We start from the raw sequence: 14,393 nt of genomic DNA on the forward strand, positions 1-14,393 counted from the left end.
TCACATTGGTCAACCGGGAAGGAGGAAGGGGAGGCGCTGCTTGCAGCAGGCGCATTTCTGCACTAAGGGCTCCTGGCTAATCTTCTGACCTGGGGAACACCGAAGGACCACGAGTTCCCCTGGGTGTCCCGCCACTGTTTCCCTTTTAAAACATCTATTCCCAGGAGATTCATTTGAAAAGGTCCTGCAGCCGCCATGGTGTTCACCGGACTCTCATCTCCTGGTAGCCGTAAGGTTACCGGGGTCATGGGCACAGATTGGGTTTTCCCTAGGGCATTTGATACTATCAGGTGCTTAGAAGGGGTTGAAATGCCGCACCGTTCTGTCTCGCTCTGTTTTATTGCTGTAATTTGGGCCCCCGTATCAATTAAAAAGATCATGGGCCTCTTCCTCGGCCCTACTGCAACGGTAATGAGGAGGTCCCCTTTATCGTTGCAGGTGAGTTGTCTAATGAACATCCACCCCCCGCCTCCCCCCTCACCCTGAGGGGGCGGAGGTTTTAGTTTCCCACCGCCCTTTCGTCCCCCTTGAACCCCTCCTCCCTGTCCAATGCTGGGGCGGAAGGCGGGTTCGGTTTGGGAGGGGGTCCTTGCCCAGACCACCTCCGCACCAGGAGCTCTAACTTTTTGGTGGGGAGCCCATCCGTTAGGTCTCGGGGCACACCCTTTTGCAGTCCCTTCTGCCACAATTCTTGTCGTCCTCATATATGTATTCTGTCTTTACCAGCGGGCACATATGGGGGGGTTTATCCACAGTCTCTCTTAATCGCTTTAAATCTTTCTGGGGATAAATTTGGCGTACCCCTTTCTCCTCCAGCATTACCTCCGCCTCAGCGGGGGCGTCTGCCTCCCTCAGGAGCTGAACCCTCAGCTCCTCCTTCAAAATCATATTTTGGCACTTCTCCTCCTCTAGCGCCCGTTTGGTCTCTAGTAATTGCTCTCGCAGCGGCGCTATCGCCGCTTGCAAGAAAGCAGCCACAGCCTCCGATTGGCAGGGCGCTCGTTTCTTGTCCTCCACCGCCACTGCCAGACGCGCTCCTAACACAGCACAAACGATGGCTTTCCCTTTCCCCTTCTTCACTCTAGCTTCTTTATGCAAGACTGCTATTCGGTCCATAACACTTTGCAGTTGGAACCAGTGGTCCCGTGCCCAATCTCGTCCCGGGGGTGAGGGGCGAGAGCGGTATGTTTCTAAAAACTCATATAATTTCTCCATCTCTTCAGAAAAATCGCCTGCCTTTTGGGCGGCCGTGTCCTACAAAGGGGAGTTCGTCCCGGGAGGGTCAAACCTTAGAAAAACTAAGTTTCCCCTGTGCACTCCCAGGAGGCCAAAACACAAATGAATACCAAAAAGTTCCTACAAAGGGGGGGTGTCGTCCCGAGAGGGTCACGCTTCAGTATCCAAGTTCCCCCTATATGCTCCCAGGAGGCCAAACCGTACACTGCTACAAGACAGAAAAGAGCCTACAAAGGGGATACCGTCCTGAGGGGATCACCCCGTAAAATTCAAGCTTCCCCTGTACTCCCTCAGGGGACCAAACCGTACACTACTACAAGACAAAGACGAGCTTACAAAGGGGATATCATCCTGAGGGGGTCACACCGTAAAATTCAAGCTTCCCCCATACTCCCCCAGGAGGCCAGACCATAAACTACTATGAGGCACAGGAGAGCCTACAAAGGGGATATCATCCTGAGGGGGTCACAACATAAAATTCAGCTTTCCCCTATACTCCCTCAGGAGGCCAAATCACAAACTAAGACACGAGTTTCAGTGCAAAGGTCTCAACACCCACTCCTTCCTTGCGCTTTGTTCATCTCCAGCTGCTTCCCTCACGGGAGAGCAGAACCGCGGATTGGAACTCCGCACTTGCTTCGTATTTATTTGTACTTCTCGTTCACATGCAATTGCTCAGCACACCATAAGGTTGTATGACACTCTCGTCTCAAGGGATCCTGTCCGTGACGCCAATTAAATGTCCCGATCCAATGTCGGGGGAGGTTTCGATACAATCCCAAGGACAAGATTAAGATGCTGGAATCGGTCAGATGTCGTACAACCTTTCACTTTTATTTGAGGGGAGAAGAGAATGGAGGGAGGAGGGAGGGCAAGGGAGGAGAGGAAAAGAATAGGGGAGAGAGAGAGAAAGAAAGAGGAGGAGGGCTTTATCACCACCCCTTCGAGTCCGATGATCTTCGGCTGGGTCTTCGGTGGCCTCAGGCGTCGTCGGGGACCGAAGAGGGGGGGGCCCTGAGGGTGCAGGCATGGAAGGAGTGGTCGCGCGCGCCGCCTCCCCCGCTGCGGGGCACGTGTGCTCCTTATATAGGGGGCCTCACGCATGCGGAGACCACAAATGTGTATGTGCGGTTCGCCACGGACGTGCTGCCCCCGCCTCTGCACTTTTCGCGCCTTTTGTCCCTGCGCAGGCGCACGAGGTTGTTTTCCTCAAAACTGTGGAGAAGAGGGTTTACTCAAAGCGCGACGCTGGAGGCGCTACAGCGGCAATGTCAAGACAAAACCGCATTTGGGTGATCTCGGCCAGCTGCGCCAGCTGCCTCCACTTCAGGAACTAGCCAGTGCTGCGGAGGGCTTCAAGGGAGGCCTGGTGAGCAGCAGAGAGATGCCACCACCACCACTCGGGTCACAGGACCCTGTGTCCCCCCTCTTGGCAGGGCTCAGAGTCCTCGCTGGGGGCCGAGTGGCACCTCATCCACGCCCTCGGCAGCTGTAAGCTCAGCTGTTGTAGGTTAAACCCCGACTTCAGCCTTCCTCATCGCAGGATGAGGTCCGTCTGAGTCGCCAGGGAGGAGACCATGGGGCTGGCATCTTTCTTTGCGCCCTGAAGGACTGCAGGCGCAAAGCAGCAGAGGTGAGGTGACAGCCCTCTGTCCCCTCCAGGCAGGGCACGTTGCAGCCCGTGATTCGCAGGGCCAGGAGGGAGCCAGGGGGCAAGTGGCTCGGCTGGAGGCTGCTGGTCAGGAATAGCCCCCTCCAGAAACAGCCCCCTCCCCACAGACCCGCTGGGAGCAGAGCCCCCCTCGCCCAGGGTGGGGGAGCTCCGTGCTGGGGTCCTGCCTCCTCCCCGCTGCCCTCACTCACCCTCTCTGATGTACGCCATCTCCTCACGCATATCCGCCTGCCGTCCCATGAGCCCTGGGGGGACACAGCATGTCAGGGACCCTGCTGCCTGTCAGGAACCCCGCTTGCCCATCGGGGACCCCGCCACCCAGCCCGCCTGGCTGCACAGCTCCCCGGGGAGGGCTGACCCCGGGGTGCAGCATCGGGGAGAGGATGGATGGGCCTGTTTCCAGCCCCACCTGCGCAGGCAGGGGTGAGAGGGGGTGAAGGGGTGCCCCACAGGTCCTGCCCCGGGACACAGGGACCCTGAGAGAGGAAGGGACCCCGGAGCTCATGGCTCACCGATGAACCTGACGGCCTCCTGCCGCAGGGGCTCCTGCGGGCTCCGCAGGTAAGGCTGGCTCTGGCACAGGTAGTCCTTGGCCTTCCTCCTCTTCCTGGCCAGCTGGAGAGAGGAGAAGGGCGCAGGCTTGGCACAGAGCTGCCCCCGAGTTGTCCCATCCCCCCACCCAGGGCTACCCTCCTTCCCCCCAGCACGACATTCCCAGCTTCCTGCCATGTGGCATCGGGGTTCAGAGGGAGCAGAGGGCTCCCCAGGGATGCTGGGGTGCCATCCTGGTGGCAGGGTCCCCTTTGGGACCCCAGGGGAGAGGACAGCCGGGAGCAGAGCCTGCTCCGGGAGGCTCCGTGCTGCTAGAGGGGCACAGCCCTCTGTCCCCCGCACTGGGCATGGGGCAGGGTTCGTCCAGGTCGGATCCCGGGGGCATAGGGGCTGTGCTTACCAGGCACTCGCTGATCCTCCATGCCTGCGTGATCTCGGCCAGCTGCGCCAGCTGCCTCCACTTCAGGAACTGGCCAGCGCTGCGGAGGGCTTCAAGGGAGGCCTGGTGAGCAGCAGAGAGATGCCACCACCACCACTCGGGTCACAGGACCCTGTGTCCCCCCTCTTGGCAGGGCTCAGAGCCTATCCCTGCCCGTGCAGGGAAGACACAGCAGCGCGGGACTGATGCTGCCACCAGGTTCAGCACCCCAGGGTGCTGAAGATAAGTGCAGCCACCCTCTCTGGCTGGAAGCCTGTTGGGGCTTCAAGCTTTTGGCCCCAGGATGCTGCGGAGCCATAACCCAGTCTCTGAGGCTGCAGGGACCGATGCCAGGGGCTGTGTGGAGGGAGCTGGGTGGGAAAGGGACCCACCTCCCCATCCATCCAGGTAGCAGGAGGAAAAAGACAGCAGTAGGCAGGGAGGTGGGCCATGCCTGGTCCTAGGCACTCAGCAAGCTAAACCTCATGGTGACACACATTTGAAGGGTCCAGTGCCCTGCCCAAAGGACCGGTCAGGTTGGGATCCCACCTTAGCCACACTCTTGTCCTGGTCGTGCAGGTGAAAGAGCAGCGGCAGTATGCTGTCCCACACCTCCTTCTTCATCCTCTTCTTTTCGGCACCCACCACGAGCCCCATCGTGGTTTGGAAGAGACAGATGGAGAGCTCCCGCACGGTGCCTGACTCCTGGGGGAGGAGGGGAGGAGGACCTCAGCCCCAAGCCCATGGCGTGCAAGGGGCTGACATGGAGATGGATGTCCCCAAACCAGTGGCAGGCAACCCCGTTCCAAAAGGGAGCGAGCTGCGGCATGCAGAAGGTCTGCTCAGGGGGGCTGGGGTCCCCGGGGCTGGGGTCCGGAGAGGGAGACCCTGCGGAGGGCTGGGGGATGCTGCCAGGGCAGGGTGCGCATTGGTGGGGCTCAGCACACCTGCTGCCCTCCTGCCACCACCGTCCCCACCGCGGCAGGGAGGCCGAGCCGGGGTGAGTCCATGCCGGGGGCTTGGGACGCAGCACGGAGCCACCGAGGGCAGCGATGGGGTCTGGGGGCTGTGGGGCCAAGCGTCCCCCTGCAGAGCACGGGGCTGCAGTGGGAGGCGTGAATGGAGGTGTCGGGTGAAGGGGGCATGGAGCTGTCCCCCAGCCTTACATTGTTGAAGAGTGGCTGGAGCTTGCCAGCTAGTGCCAGGGCGGTGAGGCTGGGCATCTTCCCCTCCAGCAGCTGGATCATGTTGCTGAGCACGGACAGGGCCAGGGCGCTGGCATCGCTGTCAGCATCCTGCAGCTGCTCCACGATGTGTGGCCGCAGGACAAGGGTTCTCTTTGCCTGTGTGAGACACGCCACCTCCTTTTTGTAAAGCAGCGACCAATCGCAGGGGTGAAAACCCTCTCCGCCAACACTGGCCTCCCCGCTGGCTTCTCAGCAGGCAGCGTGGGTTACGAGGGCAAGGTCCCAGCAGACAGGGCTTACCGGCATGGCCATGGCAAGACCAGGGCGCAGAGGGGGAGGACAGGCAGCGCTGGCTCCTTGCCAGCCCTCGGCTGGACATCACCACTCTGCAGCACTTTCTCTGAGCAACGGGGACCCTGCTGCCATCAGCCCCAAGGGAGGGGGTGGCATGGGGTGCCCAGTCCCCGAGGAGCAGGGAGAAGGGGCTCTCACCTGGCCACAATCCGCACTCCCATGAGGTGGGTCTGGGCGCTGAGCAGGGTGTCCCAGCCACCCTGCGCCTCAATGGCCAGCACCTGGCTCTCAAAGCCCATGCTGCAGAGCAGCATTCTCATGGACTGCACCGCAGACCTGCTCAAGAAGAAATGCTCAGCTCCCACTGGGAGCCCTGGCTTGGCTCCAGGTGGCTGGCAAGGATGAGAGGGCAGGGATGCAGCACCTGATGGGAGTGAGCAGATCCTGTTGGTGCTCCTTCCAGAAGATGTGCACCTCCTGCAGCGTCAGCTCTGTGGTGAACGACACTTGGAAAAGCAGCACCAGGAAAAACTGGGGGAAAATCGCCTCCACCTGCTGCAGGCAGGTGGGCTGCAGGAGGATCTCGCCTATCGTCCTGGCTGCCTGCAGAAGACACCCAAACACCAAGATGTCCCTGCGCCCCTGGGGAGGTCAAGGCTTGAGGTGGGCAGGGAAGGGGAGCAGCGGCCCCGCACAGCTGAGAGCAGCCCCGGAGGTCAGCAACTCACAGCCAGGGAGCAGATGCGCGGGTGATCCTTAGGGGAGGTGGAGGTCTTGCGCAGCGACTGGTTCATCAGCATGCTGAGCAGCTCCTGCAGCACCTTCTTTGCAGCCTGGGGCTCGGACAGCATCGTCTTCCACATGGCCATGGCGACACTGCGGGAAACCAGGGCTCTGTCAGCGGGGACACCCCGGAGGATGGCTGGGCTGAAGTCCCTCAGGAGGGTCTTGGGGCCCCCCTCCCAGTGTGAGAGGAGCCCCAAAGAATGGTGGGCCCCATACGGGGTGCACGTTGGGGAGCACTGCAGCAGGCTGGCCACCACTTCGCTGGGATGTTTGCCCATCAGCACCAGCAGGGCCCTGTCCAAGCTGTTGAGGGCTACCAGCGCCTTGATGGAGGGCAGGCTTCTGTAGATGGCCCACATGACGTTCAGCACCTGGAGGGCAGACGTGGGTGGGAGTGGGGATGTCAGCAGGGCAAGCGTGGCCGTTTACCCAGCTCCCACTGGGAGGTGCTTCCGTTCCCGTTGCAGTACGCCAGCTTGAGACAGCATCAGTGCTGGCCAGGCGCAGAGCCGGGGGAGGAAAGGTCCCCCGCTGGGCTGGAGCATCGGCCATGCCACCCACGGGCTCCTCACCTGCCCTGCCTGGAAGGCAGGGTCTGCCACAAGGATGTCCACCATGTGGGCAGCCACACTGATGCTGTAGATGCTTGGGTCTCTGAAGCTCTCGATGGCCATGAGGATGATGTCTGCCTGGTCGGAGGGTCGGAGGTATTTCGTGAACATCTGTGAGATGAAGGAGAGGAGGGAAGATTTGTCACCCGGAGCGTCACCCAGAGCATCTCAGCTGTGCAGCGAGAGTGAGACGCAGAGTCAGGGTGCGCTGGGGAGGAGACCGACAGTGGGGGTCAGGGTCCCGTGGGGAACTGGAGCTCGCTGGGGGCCTTTGCCTAGCCCCTGCTCAGAAACAGCACGAGCTCCCATCATCCCCATGCATTGGGTATCCCTTCACTCATGCCGACCCCCCTGGTCAGGGGCCGAAGGCACTTCTTACCAAGAAGATTTCGCTGGCACAGCCGTTTTGTGAAAGCTGCCAGGGCTGCTTCACTTGCCAGGCCTCCTGCAGCTGCCCTGTGTCATGCAGCCAGGGCCACCTGCCTGGGGAGGAGCAAAACCAGGGTTCTCAGAGCGAGGGTGCAGAGCTGGAGGTGCAGTCTGAGAGCATCGGGCTGAAAAGTCACTGGCAAAGAAAGAGGGCACCCAGACAGGTCTGGGGAGCAGAAACCAGGGAGGGTCCAGGGCTAGTGTGAGCAGGGGTGAGGGGAAATGGCTTTTCGGGCAGGCGGGTTGGATCAAGCTTTCTCTTGCCAAGGAGAGTGGCCCCTGGCTGCCCATGCCTCGGGGCACCCAGCCCGACACAGCTTCTCTTACTTCTCTGCTGCAGGACGAAGGTGTGCAGGTGATAGAGAGCTTCTGCAGCCTCGTGGCGGGTCCCCTGGTCCTTGCAGGTGCAGCAGAGGGTGAGGTGCCCCACCAGCTTCCCCAGCATCGCAAACCGATGTGTCTTGGAGCACTGATGTCTGACTGTGGCTTGTGCAAAGCAGGGGCAGAGCTGGGGGAAGAGAGGCAGCATGGGCACAAGGTGAGCCCCAGCTGCTCCCAGAGCAGCCAGGCAGCAGCCCAGAGCAGGGCAGCGCTGCCAGACGCAGGTTCCTGCCTGTGCCCGTGGCAGCCCTGCTCTGCCCTGGGAGAGAGCATGGACAGGACAGGGGCAGGGCAAAGACTCCTGCTCCTGACCTCCTGCTGACTGGGTGCCCAGCTTCCCCGGGAGGTGCTGGGGCTCAGGGGCACGGGGATGGGGGACTGGGGCTGCTCAGGCCAGGAGCTCCGTACCTGCAGCAGGGGGCAGGTGGTGATGAACTCGGCTAGCCTGGCAATCCGTGCCATGGCCCTCTCCTGCACTGCTGCCAGCTGGGAGTTGGTGAAGGACAGCAGGAGCTGGGAGGAGAAAAGCTGCTGATGTGCCAGGGAGGTGGCATGGCACAGCCCAGCCCAGCCAGGCTTGCGCCGGGGCAGTGCCCGGGATGGGGCACGTGTCCTTCTTGCCCCTCGCGGCAACTTGCTGCGGCCAGGCAGGTCGCCGCATCGCACTCCTGCTGCTGCGTCTGCTGCTTTCCACTCACTCCCACCTAAAAAAGTGCCTGCGCCCCCCACCCGAGGACCCCAAGGCTTTGGGATGACCACCTGCCTGGGGACCTGCAGTGCGGGCTCTGGGATATGGCCTGTGGTGAAGCTGGAAGGGGAAAGCCCCAGGGCTGGGCTCCCCTTGCCAGGCAGGCAGGTCCACCTGGGAGGGAGTGTTGGGCAGGATGGGCAGTGGGCAAGGCTGCAGGGGTGAGGCGGGCTGGGGCAGGAGGAGAAGGGTCTCTGGCAGCAGCCAGGAGGCAGCGGGCTGGGTGGGGGGCACGGCAGGGAAGGAGGGATGTTCCCTGCCCCCCTCCTTGCACCAGGCACTGGGCAGGGGGCACTGCTCAACCTGGGGGTCACTGCCCGTGGCGACCCTGTGCCAAGGCCCGACCTGCAAGATCTTCTGCAGCTCCAGGATGCCGAGAGGGCCGGCGCTGCGTACCAGTGCCTGCAGCATGCTGTCCATCGCAGCCAGGGTCTGTGAGGCGGACAGAGTCTTGGGGGCAGCCCTGGAAGCCTCGGGGTGGGGGTGGGGGGTGTCTGTGGCCCTGCGGTGCCCAGGAAGGGGCCTCGGGGTGGGGGAGGTCCCTGTGTTTCACCCTGTGGCGTACCTGGGAGTAGAGGAAAGCCGTGGGTCCCTGGCTGTCCTGCGGAGGCAGGTGGAAGATGCTGCAGAAGCAGATTTGGAGGAGGCTGCTGCTCTTCTCCTGCAGAAGCAGCCCCGCTTGGCTGTGGGGACAGAGAATTGCTCTTCAGATCCAGCAAGGAGGAAGCAGACCCCGGGGTTGGAGACCTGGGCTGATCCCCACACTGCAGGGGACATCTCAACCCCCCCATGACGCTGACACTCGCCTTTAGGGGGAAAACCCTGTGGCACCCCCTGCCCTGCTGTCTGCCTCCCTCGTGGACCCAGGGCTGGGGAAGCCCCCGACCTGGGATTGCCCAGCACCGGGAAGGCCAAGCTGGGGGCTGGGGCAGCTACCTCATGGAGCTGATGGCCAGCATGGCTTGCTGCCGCACCGCAGTGTCCAGGTGGTCAGCGGGCTCCTCTTGCAGCAGCACCTGTGGAGCACAGCAGGGTGGGACGGATCGGGATGGGCAGTCTCCCTTGGCCAGCAAGAGCCTGCGGGGCTGGCAGAGCCCAGGTGCCCCCATCTTGGCACCCCCTCCCCACCCAGCACCCAGCGGTCCCAAGCCCTGTGGTGGGAAGGGCTGTGCCCATTACAGAGCCACAGGCTGGCCGAGAGACCTGCAAATGTCATCGGGTCCAAGCCTGGGCTCCAGCCGGGCCACCCAGGTGGCGTTGGAGCATCTACAAGGACGGAGACCCGGAGCAGTGCTCATCCACACCCCGCTGCCTGGCCGAGCCCTCTCCTGCCCCCAGGGCCATGCCACTGCACACTGCCCCTGCCTCAGCCTGGCTGGCAGCCCCTCACCTCAATGGTCTCCGCCACCTCCAGCTGGCAGAAGTAAAGCATGTCCCACATGGTGGAGTCCACTCTGGTAGTGCTGCAGATGGTGTGGACGGAGGCCAGAAACTGCAGCTTCTGGTCCTCTTGCTGCCAGCCGGGGAGGGGACAGATGGACAGACAGTGTCAGGGGGGAGAGAGAGAGCTGCGGGGTGGCCAGCACAGCCCCCAGCACCTTGTGAGCACGGGATGGGGTCAGAAAGATCGGCCAGGAGACAGGGGCGCCGCCTCGTAGAACTGGCCAAGGTTACCTTTGGTCTGCTCCGGAGGAAGGCTCGGATGATGCCCAGGGTATACGCTTCCTCCCTGGGCAGAGCCAAGGCAGAGTGGCATGAATCTGGCAGAGAGAGAGCAGGCAGGGCTGGGGGGCAGGCAGGGGGGAACACTCGAGCCCTCTGCCCAGCTCCCGGTGATGTCACCAGCCCTGGCTCAAGGCTGGGATGCTGGTGTCCCCTGTGTGCCCCAGGGGCAAAGGTGCGATGCTGGAGGGCCGCACGGGGAGGGGGCCCTGGCTTGCCCAGGTGAGGGACACGCTGGCACTGCGGGGCAGGGAGAGTCCCTGTCCCGGGATGCCATGAGAGGGCTGGCTCCCTGGCCACTGTGCCGTGGGAGCCCCGATGCCAGCCTGCCTGGGGGATGGGAGCCTGGGACAGGGCAGAGCAGGGTGGGCAGCCCCCTGCCTGCAGCGCCCACACACTCACCTGCCTGCAGCGGCTCAAGCTTACACATCTCACTGGGCTTTGGCCTGGAGCTGGGAGCTGGGGCAGCTCTGTCCTCCTCGGCCCGCCTAGGGTGGTCGGGGGGTCTCCCCGCCATCCTGCGGAAGGAAGGGAGGGAGGCAAGGGGTGAGAAGGACCCTGCGCCCCCTGGGGCTGCCCTGCCGGGGCGGTGGGGCAGAGGTGGCCGTGCTTGGGAGGCTCCTCGCTCCCCCCCTGTCCGGGAGCTGCTGGCAGCTGCCCAGAGAGCCAACGTGTCCTTCATGTGGGTGGCCAGTGATGGGTGGGGAGCCCTGGAGAGCGTGGTGGCTGGCAGTGAAGCAGTGGCGGAGGGAGCAATCACCATCGAGCTGGCAGCCTACCCCATTAAGGAGTTTGCTGCCTACTTCCGTAACCTCAACCCCTACAATAACAGCCGAAATCCCTGCTTTCGGGACTTTTGGGAGCAGAAGTTCAAGTGCAGCTTCCACACGCAGGACTGTAGCCGGTACTCCCTCAAGACAGGCAAGTTTGAGCCAGAGTCCAAGATCACGTTTGTGGTCAATGCGGTCTATGCCATGGCCCGCTCTCTCCACAACATGCACCAGGCGCTGTGCCCCAACGCCACCAAGCTCTGCGACGCCGTGAAAGCCGTCAATGGCAAGAGGTTCTACAAGGACTTTATGCTCAATGTTAATTTTGATGGTGAGTCCAGAGATGGAGACAAGGGTTGGCTGCCTAACTGGAAAGGGATGGGTGGAGGGACGGGGAGGAGGAAGGAGACCCGTATTTGACCCAAAGCCCTCCGGTTCCTCCAGCCTGCCCACACCTGGGGACCCGTGTGCTATGGGCTGTGGTTGTCCCAAGATGCCAACAGCTCACCATCACCCTTGGGAGGCAATCTAGGCCTTCTGTCCCCAGTGTGGAGAAGCTGGTGACCAACTCCATCCTGCTAGAGCTGGGTGGGACCGGCCCCACAGGGGCCCCTCCGGGAACGTCAGGCCTTGGAGACCTCACTTGGAAGCGCCATGATTTATTCACATTTCAGGGATTAAAGTGGAGGGAGAACCTTGATCAGGGACCTACATAGTTGGGGATGAATTAGAAGTGTGTCTGTGCTCTGTGACTTGGGCTGAGCCCAGCTACCCAGGTGTCACTGAGAGCCATGGAGGCTGAAAAATCCCGCTCTGTCCCTGCAGAGCTGGCTGGGGCTGCCGAGCATTTAGGCATGTGGGGAGATGATAGTTCTCAACCATTGCTTTCCTGCTCCTAACGTGTGCATAGGCAGCAATTATGAGAGTGAAGGCAGGGAACAGGTTGGACATTTGCCTGTGACCATGGTGGGATGTGACCCTTTGAAGGGGCCCTGCCTCCACGCCGGGAGCGAGCACTCTCCTGCCCCATGGCAGTCACCATCTCCCTTTCTTCTCCCTCCAGCTCCGTTCAGGCCAGCAGGCACCCAGAGTGTCGTTCGATTTGACCGCTACGGTGATGGCATCGGGCGCTACAACATCTTCAGCTATCACCACATGGACGGGCGGTATCGGTATCAGAAGGTGGGCTACTGGGCTGAGGGGCTCATCCTCAACAGCAGCCTCATCCCCTGGGCTGAGACCTCCATCCCCGTGTCCCAGTGCAGCGACCCCTGCAAGAAGAATGAGAGAAAGAGCATGCAGCCCGGAGACATATGCTGCTGGATCTGCATCCCCTGCCAGCCCTACGAGTACTTGCTGGATGAGTTCACCTGCATGGACTGCGGTCTCGGTTACTGGCCCAATGAGACCCTGAATGGCTGCTACGAGTTGCCCCAAGAGTGTATCCACTGGAAAGACGCCTGGGCCATTGGTCCCGTCACTATCTCTTGCCTGGGTTTTATCTCCACCCTCTTTGTTTCTGGAGTCTTCGTGAAGAACAATGATGACACCCCCATCGTGAAGGCCTCAGGCCGGGAGCTCTGCTACATTCTCCTGACCGGGGTCCTCACGTGCTACAGCATGACCTTCATCTTCATCGCAAAGCCTTCCACCGAGGTGTGCACGCTCCGGCGTCTGGGGCTGGGCACGTCCTTCGCCGTCTGCTATTCGGCCCTCTTGACCAAGACGAATCGCATCGCCAGGATCTTCAGCGGGGTGAAGGAGGGGGTCCAGCGCCCCCGGTTCATAAGCCCCACGTCACAGGTGGTCATCTGCATGGCCCTTATCTCTTGCCAGCTGATCATCGTCATCATCTGGCTGCTGGTGGAGACCCCCGGCACAGGCAAGGAGACGGAGCCTGACAAGAGGTACATCGTCACCCTCAAGTGCAACAACTGCGATTCCAACATGCTCGTTTCGCTCACCTACAATGTCCTCTTGATGGTCCTCTGCACGGTCTATGCCTTCAAGACACGGAAATGCCCTGAAAACTCTAAAAGGGCTTGATCGGAGCGGTCCTGGTGACTTGGGCCCCGCAGGGTTTGTGGCTAGGAGATGCGTGGGCCTGGGCAAGGGTCTTCGGCCATGGACCTGGTGATGGTCACCTCTGCATTGGGGCGTTCGTTACCGGGTGAAGTGTGGCTGAGGGGGTAATGAGTCCTGGGGAGAAGGACTGCCCTTGGCAGACTGTTTGCTAGGGTGAGGATGGGAAATGCCCCTGAGACCTCCAGAGACCCCCTCTGACCTGACTGCAGAGGAGTGATTGCCACCCTTCAGCCCCAGCGCATGAATGCCAACCCCAGGGCCCGCCTGGTCCCTGGGAAGCCGAGCAGTGCAGGGGATGGAGGAGCGTGGGGTGCACCCTGCACCACCTCAACCCCCCAGCAAGGTGCCCTGCCGGCTCTGGAGGACTGTGTGGGGGTGGCTGCGGTCGGGGGCTTCTGGAGAGGACCTGTATCCCCTGGTGGGAGCAGGCACTGGGATGAGGGGTGTTGGTGAGGCTGGGTGGGGTGCTGCTCAGGGTGCGCCCCCCTTGCAGGAGCAGCGTGTCCCCATCAGGGCAGTGCCCATCCTCTGCCCATGGGTCTCCAGCAGGTCCACCCTGACGGAGGGACCCGGTGCAGGGTGGGATGTGCCTGCGGGGTGCAGGCAGCAGCCTCTGCCCGGTGGGAGGTGGCTGGTGCCACAGCGAGGGCTTCATCCTGCCCCACTCGGGGCAGAGGGCTGGCGGCAGCAGCACCTGATGCCCACCGCTGTCTCCAGGTCCAGACCACCACCATGTGCATCTCAGTGAGCCTCAGCGGCACCGTGGTCCTTGGCTGCCTCTTCACCCCCAAGCTCCACATCATACTCTTCCAACCCCAGAAGAACGTGGCCAGCCACCGCGTGGGCACCGCTCGGTTCAGCGTGGCAGCCGCCAGCTTTAGCCAGTCCCACGGTGAGTGCAGGGGGGCTGGGGAAGGGCTGGGGGGCAGCACCCCCTTCCTGGCAGGGAGCTGGGGGCAGCCCAGCACGGGCCCCTGAAGGAAACAGGGGTGCAGGGTAGGGCACAGCTGGGAACAGGGCAATAGAGGCTGCTGTGTCCCCTATGGCTCAGCCTTGGCTCTGTCCCAATCCCCCATCTCCCCCTGCCTCACGTGGCTGTGAGCCCCAAAGCTGCAGCATGGTCTGCTGGGGGGGACCACTCCCGGGGGCCTGTCCTCACCCCGGGGGGACACGGCCACCCTGGGCACCCTCCACCCCAGCCCCGGGGGATGCAGCTGCCCCCGGCCCCTGTCACCAACCCAGGGGGGGCACAGCTGCCCTGGGCACCCTCGACCCCAGCCCTGGGGGACGGAGCACCCTGGGCACCCATCGCCCACCCCAGTGGGATGCCGTGGGGGGGGTGCTGCTGCCGGACCCCAGCCTGCCCCTGACTGCTGCCTTCCTGGCCAGGCTCGGCCTCACAGTACGTGCCCACAGTGCGCAACGGCCGTGAGGTGGTGGACTCCACAACGTCGTCCTTGTGAAGGACGGGGAGGCCAGGTCGTGGTGCTGCTGCTCCTGCC

General features: G+C 62.4%; 1 protein-coding gene across 1 annotated transcript; it reads left to right on the plus strand.

Annotated features, from left to right (window-relative positions):
• Window positions 1–9,753: 9,753 nt before the first annotated feature.
• Window positions 9,754–12,852, plus strand: LOC309594863 (metabotropic glutamate receptor 2-like; the record flags this gene model as incomplete). Its single annotated transcript, XM_082321263.1, has 3 exons — window positions 9,754–9,771; window positions 10,681–11,137; window positions 11,870–12,852. The coding sequence occupies 3 exons, from the start codon at window positions 9,754–9,756 to the stop codon at window positions 12,850–12,852; spliced, it is 1,458 nt and encodes a 485-aa protein (XP_082177389.1).
• Window positions 12,853–14,393: the final 1,541 nt, after the last annotated feature.

The sequence above is a fragment of the Platalea leucorodia genome (genome assembly GCF_965183815.1).
Source record: "Platalea leucorodia genome assembly, chromosome: 9".
Lineage (NCBI taxonomy): Eukaryota > Metazoa > Chordata > Aves > Pelecaniformes > Threskiornithidae > Platalea > Platalea leucorodia.